Source organism: Sycon ciliatum, chromosome 8 (assembly GCF_964019385.1).
Source record: "Sycon ciliatum chromosome 8, ocSycCili1.1, whole genome shotgun sequence".
Lineage (NCBI taxonomy): Eukaryota > Metazoa > Porifera > Calcarea > Leucosolenida > Sycettidae > Sycon > Sycon ciliatum.
In genome coordinates, this window is record NC_088650.1 from 13,446,373 (window position 1) to 13,466,782 (window position 20,410).

Sequence of the window (20,410 nt, forward strand, 5' to 3'; positions counted from 1 at the left end):
GCTTAAGCGAAGGCTATATACCTGCTTTATGCAGGTTGATGCCAACGCGAACAAGCAAAATAATAATAATAATAATAATAATAATAATAATGTGCACAAAGTGAATGGCGCGTTTACATGACGCATTGCGCTTGAACCGGGTTGAAATTTTCTAGTATTTGACCCGGGTCAACTGTCTTCATGTAAACGCTCACCTCTTTTGTCTATCGTACAGACTTTCAACCCGGGCTGAACTCGACCCGGGTTGAAATTTCTCATGTACACACAGCCTAGCTCTTGTGTACTAGTTGCATACGTCAGCTGTGCAAGGGATGTACGGTTGTACGATTTCTCGATTTCAACCCGGGTCAAGCGCAATGCGGCATGTGAACGCGTGTTCATGACGGGTTGCAACTTGACCCTGGTCGAACTCGACCCGGGTTGAAACCTCTCATGTAAACCAGGGAGTACGAACTACTCCCTGATGTAAACAGACGCTTTTCGTAGAGCTAGAGCTATGCGCAGAGCTTCTTTTGGACACAAACCACTGCAAACAGCTGGGCCATGGGAAGGACAGAACGAACCTCGGTACAGGGCCGGGGTCTGGACACGTCTGCGTTTTCATATCAGGGGTACGATTTTCTCGCCACGTTCCATATTGTCATGGCTGTCCGGACGAAAACAACCAGGGAGTCGTCAAAATATCAAGTATCAAGTATTTGACGACTCCCTGGCTTCCACGATCCGATCAGAAAGCCTGTGGAAAAATGCAAGACAAAGAATTGCTGCAAAAGACATGCGATTGCATTTTTGTAATTTTTGCCGATGTCTGAAGATGTAATTATTATGATTATTTAAAAAAATATTGATAGGTAATGAACAGGGAGTCGTCAAATACCGGTATTTGACGACTCCCTGGTAATGAACGATCTCTCCTGGAACGACAGCTACACAATGGCTCAGTGCACGGAGTCGTCAAATACCGCGGACGTATTTGACGAGTCAATGACGACTCCCTGGCGCAGTGGTTAGAGTATCGCTGGCCTGAAGCAAAGGCACGCTACCTTGTCATTGGGAAGAAATTCCTGTTTGGATTTTGCGAAGTAAAACTTTAAAAAAAAAAAGGTCCCTGGTTTGAGTCCTGGTGATGAGAGTCAACATTTTGTTCAGACTTTACGACTAGACGAATTCTTGGAAAGATGTAAAAAGTGTGCATGAATGATTCACGCCGAGGACAAAAAAATAAAAATAAATAGAAGATCATACATGTAGATAAGTAGCACCTTTAATATTAATACGTGCATGCACTGCCACGCAGCTTGCTACGTGGTCCAATCATGCGTACTCTTGGTCAAAGCTCAACAAGTTACAACCACAAAATCAAGCGGTAAATCACAGGTCATGATTTACCACATGATTTGGTACCGCATTACGTCTGGAGCAGTTGCAACCTTGCGCAGGCAACTGACACTCCCGTACTCTTGGTCAAAGCTCAACAAGTAACAACCACAAAATCAAGCGGTAAATCACAGGTTAGGGTTCCCTGTAACAAGACGGCAACGTCTGTAGGGCCTTCCCTATCAAAATAATAAATTCTACTACTACTACTACTACTAGGTCATGATTTACCGCATGATTTGGTACCGCATTACGTCTGGAGCAGTTGCAACCTTGCGCAGGCAACTACAGACCAGGGTTCCGTTGCAGCTGTGAGAGTCAACCTTTCGCGCCCTGCACTGAATCACCGAGTGTTCATAAACCAGCATTCACTTTCAGTTTCCATTAGACTTTCACTTCCTCTAGCAGCGCTGAAACGGAGCATTTCCGAGCCTCTCCCTTTTCCAGACCCGATCTTCCTGTACTAGACTACTGCGGCTAACGATGGCGTTTGCAACTAAAACGGTAAGTAATGTTTTTAATTGTTTAATCCAAACTCTCTATTATTATTATTATTATTATTATGAAATGACCCAAAGGCAATGTGCCTATCGAGGGGTTCATTTGATTGAAAGAACAGTAGATGTAGATGTATGTACAAAGAGAAGTAGGGATTGATGAGGAGAGAAATGGGGAAAATCAACTGCAAGGTGGCGGAATTCCGTTGATTGCATAAGCATAGTCAGCTGTAAATTTCCTGAGGGCAGCTTTGAACTTATAGAGCGAGGCTTCCCCAAATCTGTAAAAGAAGTGATGAGCAATAGGTGAGCAAGGAAAGAGATAAAGACAAAGTCTAGAATAGAGCTCTGCGCTTCAATATATTGATTGTAAGCATGCAGAACTGGGATAAATGACACCTGTGCCAGAGTAACGGTTGCTGTTTGCTTTACAAAATGCACCGTTCAATGTTGCGCTGTATTTAGATAACGGAATGGTTGTGTTCAAGTCAAGATGCAGGGAATGCTCAATCTGTGGGTAGTTTTTAAAGATTGTGAGGCAATGTCTGTAACACCAAGCAAGCATCATGTGACATGTCCAAATTTCCGATTGCCAATAACGTTAGGTCTTGTTGATGTTTGTACTTGCATGGAGAGCCAAGGATACGTTTAAAGAAACGGAAGAGGATCAAGTAACTACTTGAACTAGTTACAGTAAAAATGTCCAATGCCTATTCTATAATGACAGTGTCGCGCAATGTTGTCACATGAGCTGTCACAATGAGCTGTCACAACAAGGAAACCTGGCCATGCGCTCTTGCTTCATGATGGTCACATTCATTTTGTACTCTATTGCAGATGGCTACCCTCATCTTGGTGGTACTTGCATCCATTTGCGGCCTCACAGCACCTGTAGAAGGTAAGAAGATGAACAGTCTGTTGAATCAACTTAGGAACTAGGGATTAACGTGACTCGCAAGTCAAAGAAATGGACGCTAGTATTCCTAGCGTTCTATTGACTCGAACTACCTTATAAAGGACTGTAGGCTTTCTAGATGCTGGTACGCAACTGAATTCGATGTAGTAGTACAAGTAGTATTTATTATTTGACTAGGGGAGTCCCAACAGGCATGGCCTTGTTACAGGGAACCCTAGGTGAATCTTTGTGAGGTGAGCAACAGTACCAGCAGATTGTGCCTGACGACAGTTTGGAGGAAGAGTGTTCCACCGACCTGCAGCCAGAAAAGAAACTGAGCGCAGTCCATACCCAATATGTACAGTAGATAATACTAAGGCAGCTGTATCCTGGCCACGAGTACGAGCATTTGTGTGCGGGCCAACTGAACGCAGGAGAAACAGTGACTGAAGGAGGGGGCTAGCAATTGATGACAAGCAGCGATAGACCAAAACGTATAGTTTCAAATGAACTCTTTGCTCAAACGAATACAGATGACACCGTTGTAAAACTAATGCAGTTGGGGTCATTCTATCTAAACCAAATGCCTTCTTCATCGCAATGTGGCTGACCGTTGCAAGCCTGTTATATAGGGTAGTTTTCAAACAGTGCACATACGCATTACTTGTGATGTTTTCTTCTACATTTTCTAAAATGACTTTGACATGTGCAGGTGCTCCAGCAATAGGCTACTAGTTTAATTAAATTTTATGAAAGTGATGTGTAATCTGAGCGAAACTAAAGAGTTGTTTAACGGTACAAATTTACTACAAAAACAAGTGCTGCCTTCCACTGTTCGTACTTGTGCAGATTACCGCTCATCATTCGCTCATGCATAACCTTCCTAGGGGCTCCCGTAAGAAGACCATAGGTCTGTGGGAAACACCCTAGTAAAATAAAATTTAATAATAATAATAATAATAATAAGAGTTCGTAACCACTCGTGGTACCCTGTAAGAAGACCTTGGGGTCTGTTGGGAATGCGCAAGTCAAAATCATAAAAATACAAAACAATACACTACAGGTACAAGTCTACAATACAAAATACTCGTGCTCTCTCTCAGTAGAAACACCTTGCCCATTGGGGAAACTACAGGGGAAACCCCAGGCCTACTTGTAGAGCCACAGAATGGTATGTGCCGAAGTAGTTTTCGGCGATAACTTCAATAATAATAATTATGGAAATCGTGTGCCGCTCTCTACGTGGCAGCTCGCGCTTTTCAATACGCGGACGATGCGGATACCGAAGAGATAGTATCTTCATAATGTTGAAGGACATGAAACGTTCCAGTATCACTTCCAGATGTTCACACATGAGGGAAATACCGGGAATACGGAGTAAAAACATACATAGCTAAGGGGTGTTTCTATCATGTTCGGGATTATTGTCTTTGTGCTGCACGTGTTCACAAAGGACGAAACATTACTCTCCACAGATCGAGTACAATACGTTATGTCGAGGGACGAGGGTAGTGTATTCTAGCCGACAAAGGAGCAGGCGCGTTGTCATGAAATATTTACTTCAAGTTCTTCCTACTTTCTATGTTTCTCTTCTAAAGTTTTCCTCCAAATTCCACATTTTGTCACGTCTGCTGCAGGTGCTGCTGTACCAAAATGGGACGCCGGTGAATTAAACGCCCCAATTTTGTTCCGACATACATTGGGCAGTCACCACGCTGGTTTCCTTATCTTCGGCCCTTCATTGAACAAGCCCATCACTAAAATCACAGTACACTGCACAACTACTGGAGCAGCGCCGCATGTCACTGTCTCTGGCCACGCCAACAGCATCATCCAGGTCCACAGGCCAATCGCGCAGGTGAGCGTTACAGGTCTACAGCCGAGGACGGAGTACGTGTGCTACTACACCGCATCCAACATGTTCGGGACTAGCATGCACAGCGATGTAGGAGCGCCTTTCACCACCTACTCGTCTCGCTGGTAATCTGGTAAGTCAAAACATTGCAGTTTCAACAATAATTTACGTAGTGGTGGCAACTTGCCAAGTGAGGCTTGTCCACAGCTCTGGCGATGCAACCCTAGACCGTAGTAGACGAAGAGGATAGACTACAAAAATTGTAGTGCTACATGTAGTCGAATAAAGCGGAGCACTGCAAAGTACTAGCACGGCATACTAGTACTCTGTAGATTGGATTTGGTCACTGCTGTATTCACGGGGCGAGTTTCAATGATTATTACACGGGACAAGACATGGACTATTGGACTAGTAAAATTCTTTATCCATACGTACATGTATGCGATCTGTGCAGGTTATTGGTCTTTTCCCAACGAGCAGTTGACGGAGACTGCCTAGATTCAGGCTAAGTTCTGGAGAATCGATAACATAATAGAATCGATTAAATAATATAGAACAATACAATTACATAGCGGCGTACAATTTTCAAGCTGCTTCTTACCTATCCAGGCTACAACATTTTTAAATCGTCTATTCTCTACATACATGATTGGACTAGCAAGAGTGCATAATACCCAGGGGGTTAAGTACTCTTGCTACTGGTGTTTGGTGAGTCGTGCAGCTCTTCAAACAGTAACTGAGTGTTTTGCAAAGTCAATAAAGCATTTCCATATCATTTATTGATAAACAGGCCGAAAACTGCTGCTTCCCTATTTGCCTTTGCAAAGTCACTCACACTATTTTACAAATTTGGCGTAGATCTCCGACAATGCTGGACTGCTGCTCAGGGTGTACCAGTACAGTACTATGGAATTTACCCTTCGCAGAAGAGCTGCAACGTATGCATTTCCTCGTAGCTGTTGTAATCGCGAGTTACTACTGAGAATGGGTTTGTTCGCAACGCCAACCTGACGTAAAAAAATTGTTTTCCTTTTCCTTATATTTGTGTGCCAAAACACTGTATTTACATACTTCAGACACAAACATGTTTCCACTTTGATCTTCTCCCTTCCATGCATACACTGTACAAGCAATCAGACATGGCATTGCTAATACGACTGCTGTAAAGGGTACTGATAGAAGCGAATCTTTTTCATGATGCATGTAGATGCATGTAGTCAGGGTCAGGTTCTTCTAGTTAGGTTGTAATCCTAACGTTTTTTGAATTTCAAGATGTTGTTTAAGAAAAAGCGAAGTACAGTTCGGCATAGCTCTTTGTACATTTCCCACTTATTGCTCCTGACTGCAAACAGATTAGTGCACAGTGCACGCAAGAGGTTAACTCACTCTTGCTGATCTCGATGATTCGTCACGTTCATGCTTTCCCTTCCAGGATGCTGGCAATGGAGATCGTCGCTGGGGAGGCACTGTCATCTTCTAGCTTCGGGTCTTCAGTGAAATAGCTCAAGTACCAGCCAGCCAATGCCAATTGCCTGCTGTTTACCACAAGACTTGTCTGGTGGTAATTATAAGACCTCCGGCTAATATTATATTTTGATTATATCCTAACCCTTTCTTCCTGTTTGGTATCTATTTGATAACCTTTAGATATTGCAACCACAATGTCTGATAACCTTTAGATATTCCAACCATAATATCTTTAAAAGATGGCAAAAAGATTTAGAGACCGCCAAACTGTCTGTATCACTCGCTGTGTATGTTGTGAATGGTCATCTGCATGCAACGGCATGCAGATGTCGCGATCGTATTGGGGATGCAGTCACAAACGGGACGTGCACAAGGGATATTCAGATTATGGACGGGTTTATTACGTGCATGAGTATGTCGCGAGAACAGCCCCCGAATCCTTTTCTGTATAATTATTGTAGTGTGCGGTAACATGGTTTGAAGTATGGATGTACAATGTGGTTATACGTTGATAGGGTCACCAGCAGCCCCCCCCCCCCCCAAAAAAAACAAACAAACAAACAAACAAGACCCACTCTATTTATCATGAGACGCACTTGCGCACATCCCACAGGGAAGACTATAATGGCAAATTGATTTGAGAAATGTAACCAGGTGCATGTCGCAGATGTTTTTGTGGATTCTCTGTTTAGAATTGTAGTCATGAGTTGTGTTGATAAGGTCGTCCTGCATCATATTGCACTGAAATCGTCATCCTGTTGATGTTGACACAACATTTGGAAGTAGTTCAATGACTTCAAAGTCATATTACCCGATTGTCTAAGGGCGCGTTTGGTTGGTACGAACTAGAACAGGATTCACCAGAACAGCGCGTTTGGTTGGGACTGCACCTGTTCTGGGTCGGCCAGAACATGTTCTGCTTGCTCCGGCCTCCAGGCCGGAGCAGACCGAGCAGTTTCACTTTTTCACAGTGAAACCTGGCGGGAACATCGATTTTGGTCCCATAATTATGATCACGTGCATACGCTTGGGTTGGACTCGTCGTACCGTACACAGTGACCATGGTGAGCATGAAACTGATATCACAGTGGCGATAAGTCCATACAACTGCACAAGAACCTATTGCAAATGAAGCATAGCGGCACCAGTATTGTATTTTGGAAACAAGGCCTGGATGGGGTACTGCTCTCCCGCCAAAGCCTCTGTGCCTTGAACCTGTTGCGTGCTTCTTGGCACTCTGTGTTTGTCCGTTCTGCAGAGTGCTCGTACTGAACCCAACACTGCTCAGCAGCTCCAAGAGCAGCTTCTGGAAGAGTTTGCCGACGTTTTCCACAGGTCACAGCTTCCACCTATGGACAGTCCGCCAATGGACATCCAGTTGGAACCAGGTGCCGAACCCAGCTGGGTCCGCACTGCCCGCACCATACCGTTTGCCTACTGGGTACTGGGTCCGCACTGCCCGCACCATACCGTTTGCCTACTGGGTACTGGGTCCGCACTGCCCGCACCATACCGTTTGCCTACTGGGTACTGGGTCCGCACTGCCCGCACCATACCGTTTGCCTACTGGGTACTGGGTCCGCACTGCCCGCACCATACCGTTTGCCTACTGAGTACTGGGTCCGCACTGCCCGCACCATACCGTTTGCCTACTGGGTACTGGGTCCGCACTGCCCGCACCATACCGTTTGCCTACTGGGTACTGGGTCCGCACCAGGGAGCCCTACACATACCGGGAGGTGACACGGAACCATAACTCCTGTTTGATGGTTGCCTCACGGGTGAACCCTGTGGTTTTTCAAAAAACCATCGAACTTTTTTGAAACCGCAAACAAGGCTAAAACAAGGATGGTTTCATGAATTTTTAGTGCAGTATTCATTTGAAATTTTGAATCGATCGATTGGATTGAATTATTGTAAAGTGCTATAATATTATATCTTTGATACATCTTTGATCTGTCCTGGGAGATGAAATGTCGAATCTTCCTAGCCCCCTTGTTGTGGCCGAAGACATTCTTGTGTGCAAGGAAGACTTTTGTTTGGACAAAGAGCGCTTTGTGAAGTGGATTCGAGGTTGGTGATGATAGTTTTTCATTTGTTGAATGAGTTTGTGTTGATAATGGATGATATCGACGCAGCGCCATTCAATGTTGCGGAATTTTGGATGCAGGTCTTGCTGAGGACGAAGTTCTAGTCGCCCACCAGCCACAGGAGTCGACCACCGCGCGTGCAATTTGCACATTGCTTGAGAAATGCATGCAGGGCGGGGATCATACGTACTGGGGAACTCAGTCATTCCTGATTGAGTTCTCCAGTGACTTGAACAACTGCTTTGGAAGGTCCCAAACAGAAATACGTCAGCACTTGAGAGCCATGTACAAGCAGCCATCGTTTACTAGATTTTGCAAATTGGTTCTTTGCAGCAGAGAGGATGCGAATTTTCCAGATGATAAAAAAGGTAAGAATTACACACGAACAATATCTTGCTACTCGTATAATGAAAGTAATTAGTCATCATTATACATCCTACAATCATGTACATTATAATAATATTATCATTGATGGTGCTCTCGGCTGGAGCTCATCAGTAGCCCTCATTTTCTAGAGAGAGGAAATAAATTCGCTAGACAATGAAAAAACAAGTATTATTATAGCATACCGCGTACCGGTGTCTTGGATCGAAACATTGTAGTTGCCGACATATTTCAAGCACGTGAGTGGAAAGGAAATAAGCAAATTACAACTGAAACGTGTCGTGAAATAGATTGCAGCAGGAAGCATAAGTTAGATATTGCCGTACAGCAAACACAAATGCATAAAATTGAAACTGCATTAACTTCATTTAATACTAGAGCTAGATTGGTTGACTGCAGGGAGCCCTACACATACCGGTATGTGTAGGGCTCCCTGGTTGACTGCACACTAACATGTAGAATTAATTAACAGACACATCGCCAACAACAAAGCTACGGCACCAGCGGAACATGCAACAGTTGTGCAGAGCTGACAATATATATTTAATTTATAAGGCCAAACTAAAGAAGGTGTGTGGTTCGACTCACCCGACCGACCGTACAATTTCAGCCCGACCGTAACTTTTTTTCGGCGGGCTGTCGTGTGACTGACGTACGTGGACTGAACACGTCCACGTCTACGTGCTGTGCGGCGCGAGTCTGCGGACGCAGGCGGCTCCTTTTGGACTTGACTTGTAGTTGTACTGCAGTGCAGTGCAGTGAGTGGTACGACTGCTGCCTTGTGCTGGTAGTAGAGTCTACTCGATACGCGTATACAGTGTATTTACATGTACTAAAAAATATATTTAAAAAAACAAAAATCCGCCCGCCCGCCCGTAAAAAAAATGTCCATGTTAGTCGAACCACACACCTTCTTTAGTTTGGCCTAATTTCAAGAGTATGCGGAATTTTAATTAACAGACACATCGGCAACAACAAAGGTACGGCACCAGCAGAACATGCAGCAGTTGTGCAGAGTTGACAATATATTATTATGTAATTTATAATTTCAAGAGTATGCGGCACTTGGCTAATTATCCATTCTTCTCTGCTTTGAATGCTGCAGTTACCGGTCGATTGTCATCTTCCCTATTCCACGAGCTAGTCCGAACAATATGGCAGGAGTTGCAGAAATCCGGAACCCTGCAAATCACCACAAAAGAACGGCCACAACGACATGATGCACCGGAGGCTGCAGCCATAGCATACCATGCTGGATGGTGCATTGTAGCTGTGCGGAAAAGGATATGGCACAAGCAAGGACAACAAGAAAACTTGCGGGTACTCAGTCAATTTGGAGTGGATGTGCGTCTGGCGCAGGGCTGCCGGGTGTCTAAGATAGAACTACTTACGAGTGAGGATGATTCAGTTCTTCACGGAAATGGGCAGCCAGCCGAGTCTGTAGAAGAGGATGTTGCAGAGGTAGAAGAGGTGGTCGAAGAAAGCGTAACACACGATGTGGCGGTTGCTGAAGTTGTGACGGTCAATGATGAAACATCCAGAAGCTTGTCAGCGGTGTTGGCAGCAGATGTATTCGAATCGTTTGATGACATAGAAGACGATCCACTCCTGCAGGCATGCAACCACACAGAAGAGAAGCAAAACCAAGGGAAGCACGTCTTCAAGCTGAAGTCAGATGCATTAGCAATGTTCCAGCAAATGCACGAGTTAACAGAGTCGAGTTTCCATGCTCTTCTGGCTAAAGAGCGCAGCACTGCACTGCCTCTCCTGAAAGCAAACCTTCTTGCAGATCAAGGCATCTGCAAGCAGTTCCACAGGCTCACCAACACTGATGACAAATCAATGTTGGTGGCGATCATCGATATGTTTGTCAAAAGCAAACAGAAGCAGATGCTGAGGAGATTCAACTTGGCCCCAAGGAAATCCTCCCAGGCCCTACGTGCCAGTGTCAAGCCGGGGAGCAATGCTGCCAGCAAGACAGCCAATCCTGACTCTGCCAGCATCCTCACAACTGGTACTGTGAAGCAACTTAAAGACGCATTGCGCAGTAATGGTTTGCCCGTGGGAGGGACGAAAGCTGACCTGATCAGCAGATTTTCCTCCCACCTAACCTCCTTGGAAAAGGAGAACTGCGAGCCAAAGTAATGAACCAGATAAGTAGTATTTATTTTATGTCTCAATCTCCGTCTTCACCACCACGGTGTTATGCTGCAATCGTCGTAAATATCTCCCCAATTTTTTGCCCTGGGGGCTTCATCATATCACATCGTATCATAATTATAGTATTTTTCCCACTGAACATTCATATTTCCTCAACCTTATGAATAGTGATTCGAATAGATTACAAGTTTTTCCTGTTATCTGCACCGCCTCCATCATGCTTGCATTGTAAATTATTTGCTAAGGCCTAAGGAGGCCTTCCTTTTCCAGCGTCGATATTGTCATTTTCGATTCGTTTTTGGTACACTTTTAAGTTTTCCAAAAACAAACATACTGTATTCATCTAATGGACACTCAAAATTTCTACTTTTGCCTTTCACAGCCTTTTGTTAAAAATTAAAGTCCAAAATCCTGCTCTACCCTTTCTTTAAGCTCCAAACATCTAAATGCCAAGCAAATGAAATAAATGGTGGAGTGTTCGTCTGTTCGTCCTAACTAGTAACTTACAGGTCATTTTCCCTTTACAAATGAAATATTTATAGTAAAGAAAAAGGATCAAGGAACTACAAGTTAGGCTATAATGTCCACTAACACCACCACTTACTTGACAATCAGCTAATGCGATAACATTGCACGACACTGACCGACGGTACCGACGTTCTACAACTAACTGGCTAACAGCTCTAGCACGTCTTGGGTGCGCAATCCAACAGCCTTCCAACTTGACGTGCTAGAGGTGATAGCTGATGATTGGCTCTCCATCCGAGTCTAAATGAAATATTAAAATTAATATCAATTTCCCTTTTCCATTCCCTCAATTGGTGAAAAAATTAATATCCGTGTATATTGAAGTACACACGCAAGTCACTTACTGTTTCTGGTGTGAATCCTTAGAAGTTGCCACCGTCCTTGCATGATGAGGCTTGAGAGGCATTTGAGCTGCACCCGTACCCAGGTTTCTACCCATGACATGAGTCTGATTGAGACACAGGCCATTGTACCCATACGCTTTGCATGTCATGTTGCTATTGCAACCGCCAATGCTCCTCTGGAGTCCAAAATACCCTTCAAGGAAGTCTTGATTAATGGTTTTCGGTATCACATAGAGAGGTGGTTCCAAGCTATGGAACTCTGTGGCAATGAATGCTACAAGGCTCTGCAAGCCTTGGGCTGCAAAAGTCACATCCTCATGTAACTGAGGGGAAACAAAAGATTTGGAGCCACCAGAAGATCCCGCATTGCTTTTCCAATCATTCAGCCATTGGCTTACGGATGCAAGTTTGACCAGGCGGGGGTCTGATGGGTCTACCAACTTGGTGCTTGAAGAAAAGATATCCACAAACATTTTAACGTTTTCCAAGTACTTCCGTACTCCTACCGTTCCAGCAGGATCACTGGTCTGCATTTCATCAATGACACACTGCTGGAAGACATCAAATGCCAGCCCAGCACGCATTTTGCTGTAGCTAGAAAGGTTTACATGTTCCTTTGTGATTCTTGTCAAACCCACTTGGCGCTGACTATCCCTCTCGTTCACCTCCCTAATCTGCTTCCACACTATGCTATACCCTTCAACCTGCAGGTGCCTCGTGAAAGACGCTCCTTGACCACTTTTCGAAAGGTTGTTTCGGAACTTCTTTACAATGTGTGTAGGGTCTGATATGACGAATATAGGGTGCAATGATTTCTTGTTGTAGTATGCACCGGAGCTATCCTGAAAGCTACGCAAAAAACCACGATTGCTACCACCACCGTCACAACAAAGGACAAGCACATCAAACCCAAACCGGTGAAGGCTTGAAACACCAGCATCAATTACATCTTCCAGTTGATACCCCTTCATAGACTTAGTGAAGAAGTAGCAGCATGGAAAGAAAAATTTAGAAAAGAGGCTCTTGAAGGAGAACTGCAGAACATGGGTAGCTAACAGGTCTTCCACTTCACCCTCTTCACTATCAGGATAACACCCACTGTCCACGAAGCCTACAAGGGTATCAGAACGTTCGTCCCATACAAGGCCTTCTTTCACCTTAACTTCGTCAAAGTAAAGTCCACCCATAAAGGCTCGGTCATGTCTGCCTTTTCCCTGACGAAGAAACTCATCATAGCTCTCTCTCATATTTCTGAGTGAATGTTCATGCCAACCGCTTTGAGGCTGGTTGAAGTTCCGGTACCTCAATATAGTCCTGCCAGACGGAAGTTTCAAAAACCCAGACTCCCGCATACTTTCGTACGACTGAGCAGACAGCGCATGTTGCTGCATACACCAGCGAAGCACTGATGGGTGCCAGCGCATTTGATGACTAGGTGTCACGAGGGCACGTGCCTGGTCAGCCAACAAAAGGCTAAAGAAAGCATCTTCAGGTTTACCTGTGTGCAAAAGCAAGTGTGTTTCACACAACTTTCGTGACCGAAAAGGACCGGATTTGCAATCTTTCCATTTACAAGTGTAGGATGGGTGCAATTGCAATGCACTATTTCGAACGTGGTCAAATTTCAAATGATGCACAAGATCTTTTATTTCCGAAAAATGCCTTTTGCAGCCTTCCCACATGCATATTGGGTTTTGCACTCTGTCGTGTATGATGTCCATACCGTCTTGAAGGTTTTTAAAAACCTCTGAAAAACCATCATCCACAGACGAAATCATTTCGTCCCTCATTTTCTGCAGCCGATGAAAGTTTCGGCTGAGTTCCTCAAACCGTTTAGCCTCAGAACGCAGGCGTAGAATTAAGTCATCACGTGACAAATGTATAAAGGCAGTGTGCGGAGAAACGGGTGTGTCCGAAAGCCGAGAGAGTGCTTTCCTCAGCGTTCCGTCAAACAATTTACAAGCTGCACACCTGGACCCAGCAGCTATCAGGTGGGGACAGACAACAGTTCGAATGCAGCGTTGTGGCACCCAGGCTTCTTCAAGATTCGCTACCACCGTACCATCTGAACCCCGGAAGATACCACCTTCAGGACGCGTCTCCACTACCTTCTCATACTTATTGTAAGAACACCCAGAGCATTCACTGGCAGTTGCCAACATATGCAGAAGTTTGGAAAAGTGGTCAGCTGATGACACTACATTATCAGATACATCAAGCTGCAAAGGCACTTGTATCCCATACATGAATGTTGAAAAGGAAAGGTTAGGCAGGATTCTAATGCTACGTACAGCATGTGCGGGACTTCCACCAAAGTAAAATAAATGCAACCCTTCATTTCCCTCGTTATCCAACCGCCAGAGCGAAAAGGTTGAGGCATGCGAATAAAAGAACTCCGAGATTTCAGATAATCCAAAAGGCTTATGATCCGCAGTCTGATTGGGTGCAAATTCCCACGAAGCTAAAGCTAAATCGATATCGCGAAGAAGCGCACTCCTGTCCGCTTCGATCATGCAATTCTTCAACGCATGGTGCAGAGTCCCTCCATGCCCCTGAATGATTTTCGAAACCAAGTCACTAAACCTGGCCCACCTGACGCGCCCACGATACTTTCCGGAGTTCGTTGACTTTGTCGGAGCTCGCTTCAGGTAAGAGGTTACCTGTGAAGGAGAAAGTTGATCCTTGCAATTCAAAATTCGATTTGCACCGTTCACTGCACGTTCAAAGGCCAGCAATGCTGCGTCCCGCGCTCTAAACGAGTTTGTGGGGAAGCTGGTCTGCAATATGCTGTACAGCACAAGTTCCCTACAGCATGGTGGGTCACCATTTTTCCAAGTGATTGGGTTACATGCTGGGTGCAGCTCAGCCTCGATGCAATGATTGCGTGAGTTGTCACCAACAATAGCTTCTTTCGATTGAATTCCTGAAACAAGAAGCAAGAAGAAAATTCACCCATTCACCCATACATATGAACTACTCCCCACTTCATCGTGCATGCAGGACAGCAATGCTGGAGCATGACCATCGTACCTGTTGTGCTATTCGTATCTTCATGTTCTCTTAAAATTCGCTTCAAAGGCGGATCAGCATCACCACGTGAGGTCCTATATTGACATATAAACAGAAAGAGAACAGACAGAACTTTGGTGTTTGAGTACCCAGGTATGGTGCTCGGCACACTGCAGCTATACATTCGTTTCGTATAGTTGTACTGAAAACCGCGGTGCTTTACTCGTCCCAAAAATAGTGACATTTGAAGATGAATTTGGCAATCAAAATTGCCTCCTAACGTTTCCATTTTTTTAGGGATAAAACGAGAAGTTATGTAGATGCTATTAATCAACAGTTCATAAATCCACGTCTTTGCCGAGTGGAAATATATGCTTGCTAACATGATGTATTTTCAATATGTGCAAATGTTGCATTCACAAAAAATTCTGAAAACAGGCAATAACTACACGAATTGTCCCTGTTTCCGACTTATAGTAATTAGGTTAACTTATATTTGCACGATACAGCGAATCCAAAGAGTCTATCCACTTGTTACAGCTATACAAAAGTACGAACTTGAAAATGTTTTTAGGCTCTGATTTCACCACGACGTTCAGCAGAGTTTAGTTAGATCGCTGTGCTAGTGTGTGGCGACAGCCTTTATCTTCGCCGGAAATACTCGTTCAGAGTGTTCAAACTTGGTCAGACTTCAGGAAACATGTTCATTCGATCGTCATTTTCACTAAATTTTGACATCACAAAACACTCTTACCTTTTACCCAAAAGCTGAGCCTGGGAAACATTGGCCGCCATCCTACTTGCGTCAATGACCACTCAAGGCCATATTGAAGTGTCACAGCAAGCCAGCATATGATAAGATGACTCTCACAAACGATATTCAGCATCGATTAACTCTTTTCATCAATATCTGTACTGATATGATGTGTGATGAGAACTCTCAGCTACTTTTTTTTTTTTGAATGAGTCAAACGTCATGCACAGTTTCTGTGCCCGTGTCACCTCCCGGTATGTGTAGGGCTCCCTGGTCCGCACTGCCCGCACCATACCGTTTGCCTACTGGGTCCACATAAACGCTCACTGGACAGTATGATCAATGATCGTATTATCGAGCCACTGAGTCACGGAACCCTCTGCGTGGTGCCATCCGATGGTTCTCGTTAGGAAGAAGGGCACTACGGAGATGCGACCGACTGTGGACCTTCGGAAGTTGAATGATCAGGTACGCAGACCCACCCATCCTGCTCGTACGCCACATGATGCAGTGGCAGCCATCGGCAAAGTTCGCTACTTCACGAAGCTCGATGCCCGACATGGCTATTGGCAAGTCCCGCTGTCCGACGATGCCAAGCCCTTAACCACATTATTACACCGTGGGGGCGGTACCAGTTCCTTCGCAACCCGCAGGGCCTTGTATCTGCTGGGGATGTGTTTTACTCTCGCACAGATGCGGCGTTTGATCGTCTCACCAACTTTGTTAAAGCGGATGACGATGGTCTTGTGTACGATACCGAACTGACGGCTCATTTCACCCAAGTTAGTGACGCTCTGCTCCGCGCCCGTCAGCACGGCATTACCCTGAACGCCAAAAAGTTCGTCTTCGGCGTCCCAGAAGTCGACTACTGTGGCTACCATATCAACACTGATGGTTACACCGTCGACAGTGACAAGACGGCAGCCATCACTGATTTCCCAGTACCCGTTAATCGCACTGACGTCCGCTCATTCTTCCGGCTAATCAACCAGTGTAGTGATTTCTCGCCCCGTATTGAACAGCTCAGCGACCAACTTCGCCCATTGCTGAAATCCACGAATGAGTTCCTGTGGGAGACGGTACACACCGACGCGTTAAATAACGTCAAAGCTGCCCTGGCTTCTCCCCCGGAACTGTCGTTCTTTCAGCCTGGCCGACCGCTTCGGCTAGAAACTGATGCGTCCGTGAAGAACGGACTTGGTTATGTTTTGTGGCAGCAGCAGGGCGACACCTGGTGCATCCTCCAATGTGGAAGCCGGTTCTTCTCCGATGCTGAGACGACATACGTCGTCATTGAGCTCGAATGCCTTGCGGTTACCTATGCTTAGGGTTCCCTGTAAAAAGGCGCTGACACCTGTTGGGAATTCCCTAGTAAAAGAAGAATAAATAAATAAATAATATACCTGGGCAGTATGCAAGTGCTCAATCTACCTCTCCAGTGCTCGGATCGGTTTGAAGTAAAGTTGTTACTGACCACCGCCCGCTCCTCCCTATTCTGAATTCCTACTGTACTTGGATCAGATAGAGAATCCCAGGCTGCAGCGGTTCGTCCTGAAACTGCGGCCCTATCAAGTATCAGCTACACGCAACCTGGCGGAAAGGCACGGATCATGCTTTCCCTGATGCTCTGGCCCGGCAAGGGCCGCCATCCAGTCAGCGACCCCTGCCCTGACTACGAACTGGATGAGAGTAGATCTACTGTCTCTCAGCGCGCTGCTATCCGTGCGTGCACGCTTGACACGTCTGGTGGCCTGAAGTACCAGGAGCTCCGTTCCGCAGCCCAGGCCGACACTTACTACCACTGTACATGTACCAGTGCCTAGTTTAGTTCTTTGTTTGTATTGTATTGTATTTTATTATTTTACTTGGGCATTCCCAACAGACCCTAAGCCTTAGGTCTTCTTACAGGGTGCCCAAGATGAATGAAATTTCATCGTGTCTGGCTTCCCTGCAAAGAGGGCCCTCATGCCTGTCACTCCAGCAGTACTGGAATGGTCATGAGCACCTCTTTATTGACAGTGGTTTGGTGATGAAAGGACCTCGTCTCCTGATTCCCGTCGCTCTCCGGCAGCGTGTCTTGTCTGATCCACACGCATCCCATCAAGGATTGACGCGCACGAAGTCCCGTGCCCGCAGATTGTTTTCTGGCCACGATTGTCAGCCGACATCGAGCATGTTGTCCGCAGTTGTGACAAGTGCCGCCTGCACAGCGCCTCACAACCGAAGGAACCACTCCGTGTGGAAGATCGTCCTCCAGATCTGCCGTTCCAGCACTGCAGCGCCGACCTGTTAAAAGTGTGAAGGCCTCCAGTATCTGGGGTATGTGGACCGACTAACCAGCTGGCACTGCGCTGCCAAGCTCGGAGTCGGATGCACTGCCCCTCTGCAGGCGTCATTCGGACTCTTCGCCGCTGGTTTCCTGACATTGGTGTCCCTGAGGTACTTACCAGTGATGGTGGCCCTCAGTTCCAGTCCCATGTATTCGCCAAGTTCTGTGATACATATACATGGCACATTCGTCACGCTAAATCCTCTCCGCATTATCCACAGTCAAATGGGCTTGGCGAGAATGCCGTGAAAGCAATGAAGTCGCTGATTCACAAGACACCTGGAAATGGCAATCTCGACGTGGATTCCTTTCAACGTGCGTTGCTTGAGTGGAGGAATACGCCGAGCTCCACTGGTCAGAGTCCAGCCCAAGCTCTCTACGGCCGGCATCTGTCGTCTTTTGTGTTTGCCCACCATTCCAGCTTTGCTCCTGCATGACAAACACACGCTAATGAAGTTGACCAGCGCTCATCGCACTACTAGTATCTGGAGTTAACTCAGCAGCATTACAACCGCTCTGCTCGGTCCCTTCCTCGTCTGTCTCTTGGAGCACATGTCAACATCCAGCATCCCCAGGCCAAGTCGTGGTCAGCTCATGGCTCAACCGTGGCCATTGGTCAGCACCGGGACTACTTGGTGAAACTTCCAAGCGGCCGCATCTATTGCGCAACCGCCGTTTCCTTCGACCGAGAGTCTCTCCTACACCACCGCCAACTGCAGCCATTCCTACTGTTTATGCTCCAGACGCTGCACAAGGCCAGACACCAGTTGCCTCTACTTCCCCTGGTGTACATGCCCCAGCACAGCCTGCACCACGCCGCAGTCATCGCCATCGGCAGCAGAACGTCCCGTTTAATGTGAAATCCACACGCGGACAATCTTCTGCCAGACCTATGACTGTTGCTGTTAGTTTATGCATTTTATTGCTGTTGTGTTTTTGTGTTGTTTGTTTTTGATCAGATAAAAATGTCTTTTATCTCAGAAGGCGGGTGGTGTATCCATAATGTTCTGCCCGTTGTACGCATTGCCATTTCCACTCGCGTTTGTACGCATACTAGTACACACATGCATCACGGTTTTCTGCCTGTCCCTTGCTCTGGACAAGAAGTATTTTCTCTTTGTCTTCTGAAAGATAAGTCACAAACCCTACCTCGTGTGTTTGCGTTTGTTGACACAACACCCTCGGGTCCAGCTACCGAGCACCTTACGTAGAAACGTACGTAGACAGCGTGGCAATAGCGGTGTCGTTAGCTCTTACATTGCGACCACAACAATAGAAAAGCTGACAGGGTCGCTTTTCTAGATAAGGTATTTGTGCACTTTTCATGCCCATTTGTCACACCTACATTGTAAATTCTATCCTTATCATAGGCCTCACTTTATGTAATACTTCCGCGACATTTGTAACACTTCGAAGTAACTGGGATTTTTAACAATGTTTTTGCTTGATCAATTTAGTTCCGTATTTCCACTGATGATCGGAGCTTGAAAATTGATTATGGAAACACACAATTTCAAACCTGGAACAAATAATTGTCATGTTGCGTGGTGATGTCTGCGGCATTCATACTTTTCATAGTGGGGTACTAGCTGTGCTAATACTTGCTAGCAACAGTCCGAACTAGCGCACACACTGCATGCACTGCATTGCTTTGTACTGCATTTAAGACTGACGTCATGCGCTTTGCTTTGCTACGTAATCACAAATGGCACCAGCCCGCTTTGCTGTAAAGAAAAAAAACCAAATCCTGCTTGCCCTGTTGTGCTCTTCCAGACAACGGATCCTGCTTCAGCAGTGTTTCTTTTCCCACCCTCCCTCCCTATCCAACTTATTCACACCATCATTATTATTATACAAATAATCTACGTGGAGATAATAATTTTAATATAGCTATGAATAGGATGAAGGCCGCAGACATCACGCAACTACATTACTTGTTTGACATGTATTTACTGTGTATTTTATAACAAAAATATTATTAGTTCCCTATTTTTCCCACTGATGATAGGAACAAGAAAATCGATTATGGGTTTTCAATAATATTTTTGTTATAAAATACACAGTAAATACGTGTCAGACAAGTAACGTAGTTGCGTGATGTCTGCGGCCTTCATCCTATTCATAGCTTTATTATTATTATTATCGTACCCATTAACCGGGTCCACTCTCAAAACTGGTGTTATCTAGCTATTTGCTGCGGCTCTTCCTTGCGCTATATTATATCCATTATTTTAGCATTGCCGCTCTACGTTGTGCTAACGGCAGCTCTACTTTGAGCCAACAACCGCTCGACTTTGAGCCAACAGCAGCTCTACTTTGAGCTAACCGCAGCTCTACTTTGAGCTAACTGCAGCTCTAATTTGAGCTAACAGCAGCTATATCTTGAGCTAACAGCAGCTCTACTTTGAGCTAACAGCAGCTCTACCTTGAGCTAACCGCAACTCTACTTTGAGCTAACAGCACTAGTTCTACTTTGAGTTAACCGCAGCTCTACTTTGAGTTCACCGCAGCTCTACTTTGAGCTAACACATTCTCTGCTCAGAGCTAACAGCAGCTCTGCTTTGAGTTAACCGCAGCTCTACTTTGAGCTAACACCAGCTCTTCTCTGAGCTAACCGCAGTTCTGCTCTGAGCTAACAGCAGCAGCTCTACTTTGAGCTTCAAACCAGTTGTTTCTAAACCAGCACTCCTCAATCCACAGATGCCTCTTTGTTGACTTGTT

The 20,410-nt window shown here is 45.5% G+C and overlaps 3 protein-coding genes across 4 annotated transcripts; 1 reads left to right on the plus strand and 2 right to left on the minus strand.

Annotated features, from left to right (window-relative positions):
- Positions 1 to 1,706: 1,706 nt before the first annotated feature.
- On the plus strand, positions 1,707 to 6,350 carry LOC135823273 (uncharacterized). The gene is made up of 4 exons (XM_065336129.1): positions 1,707 to 1,881; positions 2,712 to 2,772; positions 4,407 to 4,757; positions 6,057 to 6,350. Exons 1-3 carry the CDS (start codon positions 1,861 to 1,863, stop codon positions 4,751 to 4,753), a joined length of 429 nt encoding a protein of 142 aa, XP_065192201.1. The 5' UTR covers positions 1,707 to 1,860; the 3' UTR covers positions 4,754 to 4,757; positions 6,057 to 6,350.
- Positions 6,351 to 9,138: 2,788 nt separating this feature from the next.
- On the minus strand, positions 9,139 to 12,788 carry LOC135823743 (uncharacterized). Of its 2 annotated transcripts, none has more exons than XM_065336585.1 (3): positions 11,598 to 12,788; positions 9,957 to 10,173; positions 9,139 to 9,747 (listed from the first exon to the last, which is right to left on the minus strand). In XM_065336585.1, the coding sequence occupies exons 1-2, from the start codon at positions 12,782 to 12,784 to the stop codon at positions 9,978 to 9,980; spliced, it is 1,383 nt and encodes a 460-aa protein (XP_065192657.1). In that variant the 5' UTR covers positions 12,785 to 12,788; the 3' UTR covers positions 9,139 to 9,747; positions 9,957 to 9,977. The 2 variants fall into 2 exon arrangements, 1 of the variants encoding a protein (XP_065192657.1); XR_010554741.1 differs by lacking the exon at positions 11,598 to 12,788 and adding an exon at positions 11,330 to 11,359 and having other exon boundaries at positions 9,140 to 9,747.
- Positions 12,789 to 12,860: 72 nt separating this feature from the next.
- Positions 12,861 to 15,513, minus strand: LOC135823571 (uncharacterized). The gene is made up of 4 exons (XM_065336415.1): positions 15,361 to 15,513; positions 14,628 to 14,701; positions 13,040 to 14,520; positions 12,861 to 12,911 (listed from the first exon to the last, which is right to left on the minus strand). The coding sequence occupies exons 1-4, from the start codon at positions 15,399 to 15,401 to the stop codon at positions 12,861 to 12,863; spliced, it is 1,647 nt and encodes a 548-aa protein (XP_065192487.1). The 5' UTR covers positions 15,402 to 15,513.
- Between the last annotated feature and the right edge of the window lie 4,897 nt (positions 15,514 to 20,410).

Excerpts from the sequence above, each read along its gene's own strand:
- LOC135823273 (XM_065336129.1), top strand. The coding sequence starts at position 1,861 with ATGGCGTTTGCAACTAAAACG. Across the intron at positions 1,882-2,711 it reads TGGCGTTTGCAACTAAAACG|ATGGCTACCCTCATCTTGGT; the intron begins GTAAGTAATGTT and ends ACTCTATTGCAG. Across the intron at positions 2,773-4,406 it reads CCTCACAGCACCTGTAGAAG|GTGCTGCTGTACCAAAATGG; the intron begins GTAAGAAGATGA and ends CGTCTGCTGCAG.
- LOC135823743 (XM_065336585.1), bottom strand. The coding sequence starts at position 12,784 with ATGGGTGGACTTTACTTTGACGAAGTTAAGGTGAAAGAAGGCCTTGTA. Across the intron at positions 10,174-11,597 it reads AAGGATTCACACCAGAAACA|GAGTGGATCGTCTTCTATGT; the intron begins GTAAGTGACTTG and ends GCATGCCTGCAG.
- LOC135823571 (XM_065336415.1), bottom strand. The coding sequence starts at position 15,401 with ATGGCGGCCAATGTTTCCCAGGCTCAGCTTTTGGGTAAAAG. Across the intron at positions 14,702-15,360 it reads GCTCAGCTTTTGGGTAAAAG|GACCTCACGTGGTGATGCTG; the intron begins GTAAGAGTGTTT and ends ATGTCAATATAG. Across the intron at positions 14,521-14,627 it reads AGATACGAATAGCACAACAG|GAATTCAATCGAAAGAAGCT; the intron begins GTACGATGGTCA and ends TTCTTGTTTCAG.